Source organism: Gavia stellata, chromosome 3 (assembly GCF_030936135.1).
Source record: "Gavia stellata isolate bGavSte3 chromosome 3, bGavSte3.hap2, whole genome shotgun sequence".
NCBI classification, from domain to species: Eukaryota; Metazoa; Chordata; class Aves; order Gaviiformes; family Gaviidae; genus Gavia; species Gavia stellata.
Genome location: NC_082596.1, coordinates 51877726 through 51893844, shown reverse-complemented (window position 1 = coordinate 51893844; position 16119 = coordinate 51877726). Strand labels below are relative to the sequence as shown.

The following is a 16119-nucleotide window of genomic DNA, read 5'->3' as shown; positions in this document are numbered from 1 at the left end:
TTAAGTGCAAAAAAGTCAGTCACTGATGATTTCCTCTCTAAAGATCATATGTGACTCCAATAGAAGCCAGTGGAAGGTTTTCTCTTTACTTGGGTTAGACCAGAATTTGGCCCTATTAGTGGCTCTGTACCAAATGCTTTAACTTCAGCTTTTTTAAAGTTATAATGACAGTAAGACCATGCAGTAATAGTTTTTGCTTTCATAGATTCACATCTGTGACATTGAATTTTTACAGGTATAAAGAAGAGACTGACCAAAGCTATTTTGAAGGCACTGGTTATGCCAGTGTCACATTGAAAGAACCAAACACCCACAGCCAAGTACGCTACGAGCAGACAATTGAGACTACTGCAGATGAAGGCATTGTGTTTTTTGCAGCAAATGGGGTAATTTGTGGAATGCTTCTGTCTGTTTTGTGGTCCAAGAACATTTTTAAAAACTTCGCTTACTCGAGAACGTGTTAGATTTAGTAATAACCGTAAGGAAATGTCTTGAAAGTGTTATTTTTGTTTGTGTGGCAGATCAGTGGATTCTGCTGTATGTTTAATGTCATATGTTTAGTTTTAGGTAGTCCTGCGACGAGCAGGGAGTTGCACTCGATGATCCTTATGGGTCCCTTCCAACTTGAGATATTCTATGATTCTATAATGGCTGTTGAATACTCACTTTGTCAAGGCTGACAAAAAAATCATTCCAAGTAGCTCCTCCATTAGGCCATGCAGAGAATTCAGAACTGGGGGTGGGCAGGGAGGATACAATTTGAATCAAACCAATTTTGAAATACTGAAATTCTCCACAAGTAGAAGTGCACTCTTCCCAAATCTAGATATGGGTGGTAACAGAGTAAGGAAGAATTTAGGAAGTGACATGGTGACTTATACCTGTAAAGGTGCTCAAAACAGCAGTGATGCTACTTATCTAATAATAGTCAGTAGACATCTTGAAATGACAAAATGTCATCTAGAGATTTGGAGAATACATCTGGAGCTGATAGCACATCTGTTTATAACATTTTAAAGTAATTCTGGTTGATTATTTTAAGTTTTAGTCTGCTTTGTGTTATCTTTCCCCCCAAAAGCTTCTTTAAAATTATTCACATCACAGTGAAATATATATGAAATGTTGGCAGTTTAATTGTGTTGGTGTTTTTTTTTTTTTTTACTGCAGGATCAGTTCATCAGTGTGCTCATTAAAGATGGTCACAGAGTTTTTAGATACAAAGTTGGCTCTGAACCTCCAAAAGAAATAGAAAACAATGCAACTGTAAATGATGGATCATATAAACAAGTATGTAATTTTAAACAATTAAGTGATCTTTATTTGTAGAGATACACATTAGCTGAAACTAAACATCTTGTTGTAAAGTTTAGTTGTGAAGTTTTCCTTTTGTGTTGAGGGGATCAAGCTGTTGGGGATTACATGTGAACAATAATCTTTCTTCTGTTGTGCTTTCCTGTGAATTAAGCTCAGTTTTAAGAGAAAAACCACCAAAGAAAAAACTCTTTGACAGAGCATTGCTTTATTTAGAGAAAGCTGTGTACATTGCAATTATTAACATTATTTTAATACTTAGATTAGTGTTTTTACTGCCTAGGGGTTTATTTCTTCAGGCCAGGCTGATCTTTACAGACATTACTTTTTTGTTGTCTTTTTGTTGTTGATTGTCTACTTAGCTGCAGTCTGGCTGTTTTGTAGCACTACTAGAGTGAAATCGTAAAAGACATTGTTAAAACCTTTGATGGCCATGTTGATTCATTCTTCCTTTTCCCCTTACTACATCTCCAACTAAACAGCGTAGGTCACAGGGTCTTCTGGAATGAGTCTTTATGCCGTACTGGGTCAAGTTACCTCCAGCCCGCTGACTGACCTGGTCTTTGTATCAGGCAGCAGCTCCTGAATCTTCAACTGCAAATAGAAGACAATATCTGAATGTTAGATGAGGTGTATTTTTAGGCAAGCATCTTCCTGAGGAAAATAAAACCTCACCTTGTATTTGGATAAAGCATTTTCCTTAGGCATTTTCTTTGGCTAAATGCCCAAATTTTGCAAAGTACCTTGAACTACTGCAGTTATTCTGGATTTAATGCACTAGTAAACAAGAGGAGGGGAAAAAAAAACCCATTGTGTCCTGCTCTGTGGGAGTACTTTTAACCTGCTAAATGATTTTTGCTTCTGCTAAGTGAAGTAATTCTCATTATTCACCTATTTCAGATTAATTTGCTGCTTGCCCGAAGTAAGAAAACTGTTCATGTCAGTCCTGATATTAAAGCCAACATAAATGTCTTCCTTTTCACTAAATACTATCTAGGTGGAATTCCACCTTCTCTACGGGAACGGTGAGTAACTATAAGAAGACTGTAATACACAGGCTTTGTATGGAAACTCCATCTAAACTCTTTCCTTAGGCAATTTCTTTCACACTCTGTATCGGGTATCTTATGTGATTTGAAAATAACCAGTGTATAATACATGATCATAATCTGTGATTTTTGGCTAATGGTGGGATCTTTGTTGGACTGTATCCTGAAGACTGGGTTTGATCAGCGTGAAGTATGTGTGTGCAACAAAGACTGCTTTTGTTCTGTTTTTCTATTTCTTAATATTGTCAGCATTTACAGGCTACTATACTGGTGTGTGCTTTGAAATACCAACCTACTGAACTCTTTTTCCTTCCACTCCCTGAAACCAGCTTTAATATATCCACACCTCCATTCCGGGGCTGCATGAAGAATGTGAAAAACCCTAACACTGCCTCTGTTATTTTTGACGAGACTGTTGGTGTCAGCAAGAAATGTTCAGATGACTGGAAGGTAACTAACGAAGTTCCTTAAAAACTTCTGCTAGAGTTCACAGGCTCTGGTTTGTCTGTAAATCCTGGACCATTATGTTTTACTTAAGTCAAAAATTATATTTGGTTAACAGGTGATGGTAATAAAAATACCCTGGGCTTGGTATGAAGATATGGAAGAAAGGAGACTCCACCCCTACTGTGATAGCTTGCTCCAGCACATAGTCCACCCTCTTAATTAATACTGTGTACAATTAAGAATTCATATTTACTATGTAAACTTGTTGGCTTCCAGTTGCTGTCATTGATTAGGCCAGAATACTTAGTTTACCTAATGCTACTCAGGATCTTTCCTCTCACCAAGGTGCTCATGCTTCCTAATTAAATGACCTCTCAACCTTTTTTTTGAAAATAGCTAAGCAGGCTTTACATCCACCAAAGTTTCTCATTGTAAGGCTATTGCTCCACTCATCTGATTGTTTTATAATTATTTTCTGTGCACCCTTGAGTTTTGCTACATTCTTTTTAAAATGGGACAATGTGACTTTTCAGTGTTGTCTTAACCAATGCTGCATGGAGAGATGAAAATTGCCCTTCTGCTTCTACTTACTGCTACTTACACAGTGCATGACCCCATTTGCCCCTTTTACTATGGCATTGCACTGAAAGTTTGTGCTCATTTGCTTTCCCTTTGTGGCATCTAAACCTATGCAGAGTATCTGACCTTCATTGTCTGTCCGTATCTTGTCATGTATTAAAACATGTTTTGTTCAAAAAGGCCCATGACTGTCCTATGACTCACACAGCTTCAGCTAGTAGCTCATCTGCACAGCTCCGTACTTGCAAACCATGCCTCCAGCTGCTCACTTTTGTGTCCCCAAATGTGAAAATTTTCAAAGCCATCATGTCAATGCAAAGTGTAGCTAGAGACGAACAGCTCATTATACTCAGCAAGCCTCATCTCCCTTTAGAGTTTCTCAGATCATAGTTAATGCTGGTGAAACCAATTCAGTCGGTGTGTTCCGTACTGAAATAATTGTACTTGCAGTTTGCCTTGTGCTTGGTTTTGACTGGAGCTGGTCGGAATTATGTTGAGTAGGGCAGTTGTTGTCCAATGTTGCCATTTCTTCTGAATAAAAGGAAAATCACTGAAAGCATTATTATCTCTCTTTCAGCTCGTCAGATCTGCAGCTTTCTCCAAGAAGGGAACACTGAGCCTGAGTGTGGTGGGTTTCCCATTTCCCAAGGATTTCCAAGTTGGCTTTGGCTTTCAGACCATGGCATCGACTGGAACGCTCTTAAATTACAATCTATGGGTATGAAACATGTTCAACTTAGAATTTGTGATTGGTTTTATTTCTGGCTCAGTTATGTCTGTTCGTGACTGTCAGTTTGGCATCAGTGTGTATCATAAGTCTTACGTAGATTCCTGTATTTTAAGGCAAGAAATGGCTATTACAATAATCTTTTGAGCATGGCGCCTTGCATGTCATAGGACAAACTCATCCTGGCAATTTCTTCACTCAACCAACAAGTAGTTCAGTGAGTAACTGAGCTTTGAACTTGAGCCTTCTGCAGAGTAGCTCATGCACCGTAACACCACCATTCCAGTAAGATAACTGTTGCTTAATACAGTTTGCTGGAAATTTTCTCAGGAAAAACTGGCATTCTGCCCATGCAGAAACGTTACCATGATCAAACATGCAGAGGAAAGGGGTTGATTTTGGCTATGTTCCCTCAGAAAGCATGAAGGTTCAAGCAGAACCCCATTCTTGCTGGCTGGAGGACTTAAGAAGTGAGTGCACACCAGGCATTTGAGAAGTGGAGAACTGAATCCTCTCCTTTTTGTAAAAATAATTTAAAGAAATATTTTAAATAACTGTTTGGCATTCAGAGTGCAGAGGTATTTTAAAACAGGAACTATGCTAATCATGCAGAACTGGGCATAATGTCTGGTACTAGGTGACTGAGAAATACAGTTTTAGTGTAAGAAAATTTCTTTCCTACAAGAGACCACTGAGAACTGTATTAATGGCAATATCAAGGAGAACTAAGGGCACTTGCATTTACCCAATCGTTCTGTGGGATTCTTTTATAGCCTAATACTCTTACCATCTTTCTGAGACCTGGCTTTGTAACTGCAAAGATGGGAGAGAAGGAAATCAAACTGAAAAAGAAATATGAAGATGGGTCAATGCATTATGTGACAGTAATAAAAACAGACAACACGTGAGTCCAGTTCATTATCTCATTCTTTTATGTTGTGGTTGGAGAAAGATCATAATTTTGTGTGACTTGTTCTTTGGGTACACAGCTAAATATGGCCTCTGCTAGCAAAGGATACTGAAATAATGAAGTAAAAGGACATTTTGGTCTATGAATGTGCACGTCGGTACCTGTGATGTTTCAGCTGTACCTCACTATGCATGTCTTTTATAGATTGTGTGAGTTTTGACTGCTTGTCAAGCTGGAGCTTTGGAGCTCTTCCCCTTTCCATAGCCTTTACATATGTCACCTATCTAACATAGGTGGTTAAAGGCCCTGGGAAGAAGCTAATATTGTGTCTGTTTTTTCAGTAATGATCTGTTATGTAGATATCAGAAGAGACAATTTACTGAAAAGCTCCTAAATCGTATTGATTTCTGTGGAACACATAAAATGACATGAGTGTTAGTTAAAGTGGAAAGTTCTGAATGACTTGCTATAACTTTGGGTAATTATAACTTAATATTATCTGGACTAGCTGTTGCTAACTTGTCAAGTGCACCATTTTGACACAAAGGATGAAATCCTGTCCCATAGCTGTCAATGAGAGTTTTTTCATTAATTGCACCAGGATTTCACTGTAGGACTGAAGTACTAGCTTCAACTTGTGTTCAATATCTACTACTGAAAAGCAGAGCAGTTTCATAGCAGTCAATGAGCACATACTGAAAAAATCCCAGAAGTAAGCTAATGAAGCTCTAGCATAATTAAAATGTAACAAGAAAACACATCTGTCAAATGGTTCTTTTTTAATATATATATTTCATTTAGGTTTATTACCATTTCTTTAGATTTCATACTTATTTTTACTCACTGTTTCAGAGTACATCTGCTGGTTGATGATGAGTCGTCATTAGCATCAGTTGACTCTCCAAGAGCACGGGCATTATTTGAACCTATAAAATTTGGTGGAGATAATTTTGAAGGCTGCATCTCAAACATCTTTATAGAAAGGTATTTGGCCTAGAAAGAATTTAGTTTCATGCACTTGGGACTGTTTTCCTTCTTTAATCATATTAAAATCACTTTTTGCTAAATTGTTTTTCCTCTACATGCATGAAGCCTTCATGAATACGTAACTTTGCTGTCCCCAGATATTCTTTTATCCAGGCAGATTACACATGGTATCAAGTTGTAATTAAATCTGCTGTTTAGATGTAATGGAATTTTAGTCTGAGTCATACCTGTTTAGTAGTCTTTTAATCAAGGAATGAACTCAACATAGCGAATTGGAAGTGTCCCAACAAGGCATCCAAAAAGATCTGCTAGACTGTATCATTAGAGCTACACAGGGAGACAGGTAATGAAAAGAGCAAAGCTTACTGGCAGAACCAAAACAGTTACACGAACAAATAAAAGCATATGTATAGAAATCAGGTGCCTGATTTATGTTGCCTCTTTTTTCATATGTGTTTGTCTGGTTATAGAGACATCTTACAGGCAAAATTTAGGAGAAAAATTATGCATAGATATGTTCTTTAAAGAAAAGTATTCCTTGATTCACAAGTGATGTTCCAGTGAGGCTTTGTTCTAGCTAAGTTTTGATGACTATTTATACCTGTGTAGAGTTTACAAAAAATAGTATATTTTGTGATCATCATAGAATCACAGAATGGTTTGGGTTGGAAGGGACCTTTAAAGATCATCTAGTCCAACCGCCTGCCATGGACAAGGACATCTTTCGTTAGGTCAGGTTGCTCAAATTGTATCTTCATTTAAAGCACTGCAAGACAATGAAGTGACCTGTATATTAACCTCCCCATCAGAAAACAAATTTGGAAAATTGCTTTTAGTACAAAAATAGATGGAGAATTAATATTGCAGCTAGTTTGATCACATGAATGGAGAACTGGACCAGAATCGAAGTAGTACAGGTTCTGCTCCCAACTCTACCACTCTTCTCGTAAGAAAAACACAGGCAAGGTACTTCATTGCTTTTTCTAGTTGTAAAGTGTTTTGTAATTTACTGATTAGAGATGCTGTGTACAACTTAACAAAATGATAGTATTACTTAATATTAGTTTTTATGCACACAAGGAATTGGTTCTGGCAGTCTTTCTGACAGTTTGGCTGTAATACTAAAGCTACATATTAAGTTGCAATGGGCTTTGCCCCTTGACAAATCTCATTAGAACATCTTATTTAAGGAGAGAGTTAATCATTGAGTTAGCAGGACCTGATATTGCCATTTTTTCTTGATCTGCCACTGGTTATGCATAAATAACCAGCAAAGTTTTGTAGTCTGATCCAGAAATCTTATTCAATCAAGGCTGCTGTCATTGTTTTCCCCTTTTTTCAATTACAATATTTATTTTTTAAAATAGATAGCTTTTAGGAAAAAATACTTTGTTTAGAAGAGATGAGAACAAAACATCAGAGCTTTTTCCATAGCCAAAAAGAAATGGGCAGAACCAGGACAAATAGGAATACTTTTTACAGCATTGAACCTACATTTTTCATTGAAAAATAAAAATCGGTGCTTTTAACATCAGGTCACTGGGAAATCTATTTTGTACAGAACACAGTTTTACAATATGTTGTTGATTACGCTAACGAAAAGGAATGCTGTGTCACAGCGCTTACTGCTTTCATCACTCTAGGGCAGGTCAGCTCCCTGAGGTTCAAGATCTCGTTAATTATACTGCAAAGACTGGTGTGTCCCTTGGAGCTTGCCGCAAATACGAGAACCTTGAACCACTACTGCTGAAAGAATTTAAAAAACCTCTCAGGCTTAAGATGCTCAAGGTATGCTTATTTTTACTGTCATCTTCGCTCCATATTGATGCCAAGGCTTTGCCTGCACAGCCATGGTTTGTAGAACTGAGATTCAGATGTTATTTTCCTTCCATCTCACACCTGAAGCAGGTTCTTTCTGTGTTGAAGTTCCATGCTAAACCCATACCTGTCCAGAATGACAACAGCTTTTCTGTCCTTTAGAAAAGGCTGTTGACTGCCTCAGGTGGGAACTCTTAAATGTCTAGATTGAATTGTTTTTTTTCATGTTCATGCATAGTGAACGTTTCAATTCTGTCTTACAGGTACAGAATGAAAAATACCTTGATTATTTGAAAGCCGCTAATGTGCAAAACCACACTTTACCAACTCAGTTAAATGTCAGCAGTGAAGCGTATCTCCTTGGAAACACCCCCAACAGTTTCATATCCTACATGTTTTCTCCCCCATCATCTACGGACAGGTAATACAAATGTTCTCTGTTCTTCTCCTAATACTTGAATTGTCAAAGCTGCTTGAATCTTTGGGTGCTAAGAGCTAGGATTTTCTTCTTGCTTATGTCTTGGGGCATAACAGAAGAATGGTTCTAAAGGTTCAGGCATTTTTTTCTCTTTGCTAACATTTACCTAAACTGAGTAGATTGACTTGGATGTGGTGGACAATTACAGTGCATATTGATGCCAAGTCCTAAGCCTGAATATGTCAACTTTCATTCACATTCAGAAATGCAGGAGATGTAGAACACCATGATTCCACCCAAAAGCTATTCTGCATTTCACAAATGGAGTTTCACTGGCTTTTTTTCTGGAGAACAGAAAGAATACAACAACTAACAAAATAGACCTATATTTGAATATGCTTACTTTCTACTACAGGTTACATTTTTCTGTAGATGTACGGACTCGATCATCAAGAGGATTAATAGTTTTCATGGAGGAAAGGTCTGAGGACTCTTATATGGCTCTCCACATTTCAAAAGGACATTTTGTCTTTTCACTTGGCTCTGGCAGAAAACGAATCAAAATCAAAACCAGTATTAAATACAATGATGGGCAATGGCACACTGTAAGTAGCATGGCACAGGAACTGTGGTGAAACCACAACTAGCATTCAGCAGGCACAGTCTATTGAATTTTTAAGGTATTAGAAATTCGATTTTGGTCATCTGAAGTTAATTCCTATGCCTGAAAGTTCATGTGGTTAACAGGTCTCTGTTATGAGAGAGCTTATAGAGACTGATGGTCCCAGCATGTTATATTCAGTTTAAATATTTCAACAATACGGTGTTTAAGTTAAAGAAAAAAAATAGCCAGTGGCTTTCATTGGCCTTGGGGTTTTTCATTCTATTATGTTTGCACCCTGCAAAGGTGGTCTTCAGCACAGATGGGAAGAATGTTCACCTTATTGTTGATGGTCTAAGAGCCCAGCATGGAAGATTAGCAACAAATTCTGCCATCAGCATTAAGCCACCGATCTATGTGGGAGGGCTGCCATCACTGAAAAGACAGGTAAATAATTGACACATCCACCCCCACACACTCCCCATGCTGCACTAATTACATGTGAAAGTGTTAATATGCAGGATTTCCATGTTGAAAAGGTTTGGGGAATATTTCCAAGCACTGATTGAGCACCATCTGTGACTGGCATTTGCAGTTGTTCATTACAGATCTTCTTCCTCACCTGTTCACACAGCTCTCAGCTGGACCCATATTTTCAACGTGTGTTGCTGAGACACTGATGACAACCATGTACTGTTTTCATTTCTATTATTTAGAAAATAGAAAAGACTGAAGTCATATTTGTTTTTCCAGGAATACCCTCTTCCCGCAAAATATTTACCTCAGTGGACTAAGCGATAATCTGTACAGAAGCAAAGGAATCCTTCTACCATGGGCTTATCCATTCATTAAAGAATTATGAATGTAGAACTGGATTTTAATCTGAAATATGTGTGGTTCCTATTACTTTAAAAATAGGACAATTAATGATGCAGCACATTTTATAAAATCAGATTTAAATAAACAGCCTCTTAGGAAGGGAAGGGTGTACTTGAGATTTCACAACTCCTGTTGAGTTGTCTTTTTGACACATCTTTGGGAAGCACCTGTTCTGCAAGCAGGAGTAATGTTAACTCAAAATCAACTGTTACTTTCATGTTTTATGCTCTTTTTTAAAATTTTGGAATACCTTTTCACTGCATCAGAGATGGGTTTTAGGTGTCTGTAGTGCCAGTTGCTTTCTACAGCCCAACAGTATAAAAGAATTAATTGGTATTCTTACTAAAGAAATTGCCATCATGCTTTAGTATTCATGTTTTGAAATATGCTTTCAGAATATACCCATGAACAGTTTCAAGGGTTGCCTGAGGAATTTTAAGCTGAATGGAAAAGTCATGAATGAACCTCAACAAAAAAATGGCATACTTCCATGTCTGGATGTACCCATGGACACAGGGATTTATTTCTTTAATAAAGGAGGATATATCACCATTGGTAAGCTGTGTAGAGATTATGGTATATGGAATTATGTCTTAAGTGTGTATGTATAAAGATTTTTTTTATTTTTTACGTGGTTTTCCAATTATATTCTCCTATGATCATTCCTCTACACACTGTTTAATTCTCCACAGGTAATTTGCTGATGGCCTTGGATTTTAGGATTGTATTTACCATTCGACCAAGGACTTCAACAGGTATACTCCTCCATGCTGGAAGCAAGCAAGACAACTACTTGACTATTTACATGGAAGGAGGAAAGGTAAGTAGAGGCTGTGTTTCCATTCCAGCTGTATTGCCTTCATTCAGCAGGGGGAATTCTGACCTTGAACTCTGGACTTACATGTTACAACATTTGTCTATAGGTATAACGTTAAAACAACTTCCTCAGAGTTGTTTAAAACCATCGTATGGAAAATTGAGCATTTAACCTGTCTCTGTGCTTACATTAGCAGCTTCCATTGTGTGCACACTAGCTTGCACATGCTTTCTTCACAGTGGTCAGCAGTAAGGCACAGTCTTCATTTTCTCAGGCTTCTGAGTCTTTGTAAAAACCCACCGGGGTTTTGGCCAGAGGCTACAGAACTCCGTGTCTTATTCCCACTCCTACATCAGTCATCATGTGGCTGTACTGATGCAGCTCCATAACCACGTCCGTTACAGAACTTGAGCAGTCTTGCTTTGTGTTAGCACCTTCTCCCCCAGTAGATGGATGTGTCATGGTGGTGATTATTATCATTGTTGCTTTTTCATAATGTAACAGCTTCAGAATGCGAGTCCTGGACTACAAAACTATTGTGGTTGCTGCTGGAGAGACATCAGATAGAAAGATGTCAGTGCTCCACACAACCTGCTGTCTCATGGCACAGTTTAAACCAGCATGAGTCTGCCTAACTTCAGACAGCTCAGCTTTGCTCTTCTCTTCCCAGATTAGGGAACTTGCTTTTATTACTTATCTTTTTGTCATCAGTTAGTTTCCCCCAGATCACTGATCTGGTTCAAGACACAAATAGCACATGGAAGCAGGGGCATCAACAGCTGGGGACTCCTGAAGGGCAAGATTGACCACGTTTTTCAGCAGTAACTTGGATTCATGCTGGCTGCCAGTGTGGACAGAATGCAACAGGAAGGAATAAAAGGTCAATGGGACACCATCAATCAGCCTGATAGGAAGTGGACTCAGCATATCAGTTACCTGACCATTACCAAGTTTGTGGTAACCATCACACCAAAAGAGAGTTTGAAAGAAAGATGTTGAAAAAAAAAATATGCACTCACAAAGAATGAGAAGCAAGATGTGAGAAAGCACAAGCACGTGCTTGTTCAAAATGTCATCGTAAATAGTCAGGCTGCAAGCTTCATGAGTGAACTGCGAGTAGTCCAAAATTGTGTGAAAGGCAAGAGAAATATATTGCAGAGATTCTCTCAGGAGATGCCAAGCCTGTAGCTGACTGCTTTGGGAAAGAAAAGGAAGGCCTAGTAGGAAAGCCCTTGTCTCAGAGAGACTATGTCAAAAGAATTAACACAGTTTTGTAAGATTGAGGGGGAGAGACAAAGGTATGCATTTATGCTTGTAAAATTTGTCAAATATCCTCTCCTGGGATTCTATTAGGGAAATTTACTTTTGTCTTGGAGAGGATAATTTCTGAAATATGTATACAATGACTGTGACTCTTAAAACTAAGTGAAACCCAGTCATCACAAGTACAGTAAATTACTTAAAGTACTGTATTTTTCTGTTGCTCTTTTCTTTGCCACAGTAACTTAAAAGATAACGTTTTTACAGGTCATTGCTGCTGGAAATAGTGGTGCTGGAGAATTCCAGACATCAGTCACACCTAAGCAACCTCTGTCTAACGGACAGTGGCATACTGTTGCAGGTACGCTGTATCATACCAGTTCTTCTGAAACTTTGAAAGGACAGTGGGCACAGAGCATTGCAGCTCCAGATTTTTATTAATCATTTCACTTCTGTTTATTTTGAGAATACTCTTTAGAACAATGTAAGTGTCTTGTGTTAATTCAAGGCTTTACATAAGACAGGGTTTTGGGGCTGTATTTAGCCCCAGAGTACCTAGTTGTGTCAATCTGACTTTGAATTAAAATAAAATCTATTTTTCCTACAAGTTATATTTCAAGACAGATGCTATTTAAAAATAGTGCCATATCTAGTTGATTCTTTAACAGGGTTGAGAAAGACTACTCATTTTCCTGCTTCTTTGTAGTCTCTCAGAAGGAGAATACAGTGCAGCTAGAGGTGGGCACACAGAGTAACTATACCACTGGACTTCCACCCTCTCCTCCTAGACATGTTCATCAGCCACTCTACTTTGGCAAAATTCCAGGTAGTATTATTGCTTCTTATTTTTTAATGTGTCTACTGGCTTTTTTTCCTTTCCAAAACAAAGGTCCCATTCATGCATGTAGTTCTATATCATTCCCCCTCTTTTGAAAGCCTTGCAGTAATTAATGTTCTTTAAAATCATTCTCATTTTATTAACTTGATCTTTCTACCTTGTGTTTTGCAGCACATTTGGACATACTGTGGCTTCCAGTTAAAGATCCATTTTTTGGCTGTCTTCGGAACATTAATATCAATGACAAACATGTCTCCAGCAGGAGAATTTCAGAGGTTCATGGTGTAGTGAGTTTGCACGGGTGCCCGACAAAGTAACTTCGCTGTTAAGGTACTTGTACACACATCAGGTTGGGTCTGCTGAAGTACTGTGTGAATTCATGCAACGTGGGTTCCCCTTTTGCTGATCACCATGTCACTGTCATCAGGCTGGTTATTCAGAACAGCTGGTGAGCAAATGCATCCTCTGGATGTGGACTGTGCCAAAGAAAACTGAAAGTATTTGCTTTGGTAAACTCCCTTTAAAATGTTATTGATTTCCAAGGTAATCCATTGTGCCTTTTGAAATATATGCAGAGAATATAACTGTATATACCCTACTGGGCCAAATTCTGCTCTCACCCACAACAGCATAGACTTGAGTAACTCCAGTGTCTTAATTTTGGAAATTTGCCTTAATGCTGGCCATCTTGAGAGCAAATTTGATCCACTAAGATAAAGAATTTTATAAAAATATAAATCTCTTTGGACTGATGTTTATACAGAAATGTACATTAATGTTAAAAGTCATAATAATAATATAAATGGAGTTTGAAGCACTTTAAGGAGTGAAACTCTGGGAGTTTGTTACAATGCTAGGAATTCTGGGGCCAAATAAATGCAGTATGTTCTTAAACCCATCCATTTTCTTGTTTGGTTATTTTAACCTGGTGTTTCTTTTTTGTGCTTTTTACAGGCTGCTAAATCCTGCTTGCTTTATACAAATATTTCTGTAGCTTTAAGAAGCTGGCTTGCCTGAATAAGCAGAAGTCCATCATCTGCTTATTAGAATTTGGTTATATAAAAACCTCAGAGAGAGAGTAATTTTTCTTGTAGTCTTCAGAGCCAGGAAGTCTCCTCCATAGGCTTTTTTTTTCCTGATTAAATGAAGACAAGTTATATTAGGAACAACTGTTGCACCTGCTACAGTTATGTAGCATGAATTGCAGGACTAAACCAGCAAAATTTTTCTTTGACATTCAAATCTTTACTTTGTACCTGATAGTGACCCATGGTGGAGGGCGGGGGACCCAGGTTGCTTTATTCCTCTGAATACAGGGCTGGACTGAATAGACTTGACACAGCTTCTTCTTCCACTATCATTCAGAAGCAGCATTTTGATAGTTACTTTTTTTTTTTCCAATTCCCTGATGCCAACCCTCTTCTGCAAAATTTAAACATTTTCTAAGGCTGGTTCTAGGTGGGAGTAGACAGCAATGCAAACAAACCCTCTTTCCCACCTAATACAATGTTTGCTCCCACCTTCCACTGCCTTCTTGCTCAAGGGGCAGCAGCGTGTCCTCAGTGTGTTTGGAATGAGGCGCTTGCTGGATTAATAGAAGATGCCAGACCAATAGCCCTTATGGCTTTGGTCATTAATCCCTTATCAAATATTTGCAGTTTTGCAGGTCCTTTGCAGCTTTGCAGGGTGGCAAAAGTTTTAGAAAGCTGTTCACACCAAATCCTGTGTTGCTTTTTCTTTTATGGCAACTCTGCTACAGGCAAATCTATGTCCACGCAGAGCTTTTTTAGCTGTAGAGCTAGGAGTTTTGGAGCAAATGGGATGCAGTGAAAGCATGCCAGGGTTGAGGCCTCTGAGGGAGCAGAGGATTGGCATATAATGGCAGAGCCCTCTCTCTGGAGATGCTCTGCAGAAACAGCTTCTCCTGTATGACTGCCTGCCACGTGGGACAGAAACACCCATCAGCCTGGAGGTGGTGGTGTTTGGAAATCATCTTCTCAGATAGCAACAACTGAATCCTTTCTACGTGTAAAGGACCCTGCCTTTGAAGTAGATTATCAAATATTCAGGTGACCAAAACTGTAGAAATACTCAATTGATTTACTGGCCTTAGTTGGCACTGAAAATTTCCACAAGGAGAAAGGAAGGACAGTTAAACTTTTTATCAAGCAATTCTCTAGTAACATTTCATATCTCATGCCCACCAGACTGCTCTCAGAAGCAGATTTTCCCTAGTCACAAGAAAGCCTTTTCTTTCTTCCCTTCCCCCCTCAGAAAAAGCAAACATGACAAAGATTTTTGCATCACAACCTGGAGTCAGTCTTGGATTTCAATTCCTTTCCATCTGATTTTATTTTATCAGAAGTAGTTTTAATGCTGACAAGAAGAAATGAAAAATGTATAAAGACTTCAGTAAATGTAAATTATAATGATTAGTAAGTATTAATCCCAGTACAATCCTAATGCATAACAAAAAGGTAGAAAAGTCTGTCTGGTTTTTAAGGTTCTTGGTTGTTGGGCTTTTTCCCCCAGTTTCTTCAGTTGTATTGCTTCCACTGAGTCAGGCTGTCACACATTGTTGGGACAATCAATAAAAGCCAATTAGAGTTTCACGTGTTATACCTTAACATAGATAAACCTGTATCAGGCTAATAAACACTTAGTAAAAAGCTTTTTAATCCTGAAGAGCCATTTTCTCACATGGCAAACATCATCTGGAAAACAAGAACCTGAATTTTCAAGCATTTCAAGTCATGAATGGTAGACATAATTTCAATTGTAAAGATTCCTTCTCTTCAGGTTCACCAGAAAAGATCTTTGTTAAAGTCACAGTAAACAATTCCCCCAATACATTTCAGAGCAGACCAGAAGTGACTAAATCTTTTAGTCAGATGAAATGTTATGTGAATAAATAGCAATGTGAGCCTTGGGTAAACACCGTGCCATGGGGTTTTTTATTGTTATAAGTACTATTTCCAAGGCTTTCATCATCCTAGTGTTGCCATTTGACAGTAACTTCCATGGATTATTTACCTCCTTTGTCTATAGCATTTCAGGTGGCCCCCCATATCTATCAATTTCTGTGTTAGAACAAAAGTACGTAACTCCCACAGGAGAGGCTTTCCCTGTCATTTTGTATTCGCTAGTCATCTTTACTATTTGCTAGTCAAGCCTTTAAGTAATACTAATATTTTCAATGGTAGAAAACTCTCAGCTCCAGTCATCCTTTCTAAGCCTGCATTATTACTCATTGCTTGTGTTCAAAGGTGCAAAGGTATTGCAGCTTGCATTTTGCTTCATTCACCTCAAAATTAGAAGTAATTAATAAACAAAGAAATGCATATGTTAATGTCTAATGGCAAGATTTTGCTATATTGTTTGTACCTCTTGAAATTCAAGCTTCTGAGGAAAGTTTTGAAAAGTTTAATGAAAAAGGATCTAATATAGTGTTCAATACACTGAGAGGGCATGGCTAAAA

The 16119-nt window shown here is 38.1% G+C and overlaps 1 protein-coding gene across 1 annotated transcript in view; it reads left to right on the top strand.

The window, feature by feature from the left end:
* Nucleotides 1–12958, top strand: part of LAMA3 (laminin subunit alpha 3) — a 124733-nt gene extending 111775 nt beyond the window's left edge. Inside the window, exons 61-76 of the mRNA XM_059815873.1 lie at nt 236–386; nt 1168–1287; nt 2212–2336; nt 2690–2810; nt 3964–4104; nt 4887–5017; nt 5876–6007; nt 7654–7798; nt 8098–8249; nt 8662–8851; nt 9154–9294; nt 10122–10281; nt 10419–10546; nt 12071–12164; nt 12510–12629; nt 12813–12958. Of these exons, the coding sequence (XP_059671856.1) occupies nt 236–386; nt 1168–1287; nt 2212–2336; nt 2690–2810; nt 3964–4104; nt 4887–5017; nt 5876–6007; nt 7654–7798; nt 8098–8249; nt 8662–8851; nt 9154–9294; nt 10122–10281; nt 10419–10546; nt 12071–12164; nt 12510–12629; nt 12813–12958 (2197 nt within the window). The remainder of the gene's footprint in view (nt 1–235; nt 387–1167; nt 1288–2211; nt 2337–2689; nt 2811–3963; nt 4105–4886; nt 5018–5875; nt 6008–7653; nt 7799–8097; nt 8250–8661; nt 8852–9153; nt 9295–10121; nt 10282–10418; nt 10547–12070; nt 12165–12509; nt 12630–12812) is intronic.
* Nucleotides 12959–16119: the final 3161 nt, after the last annotated feature.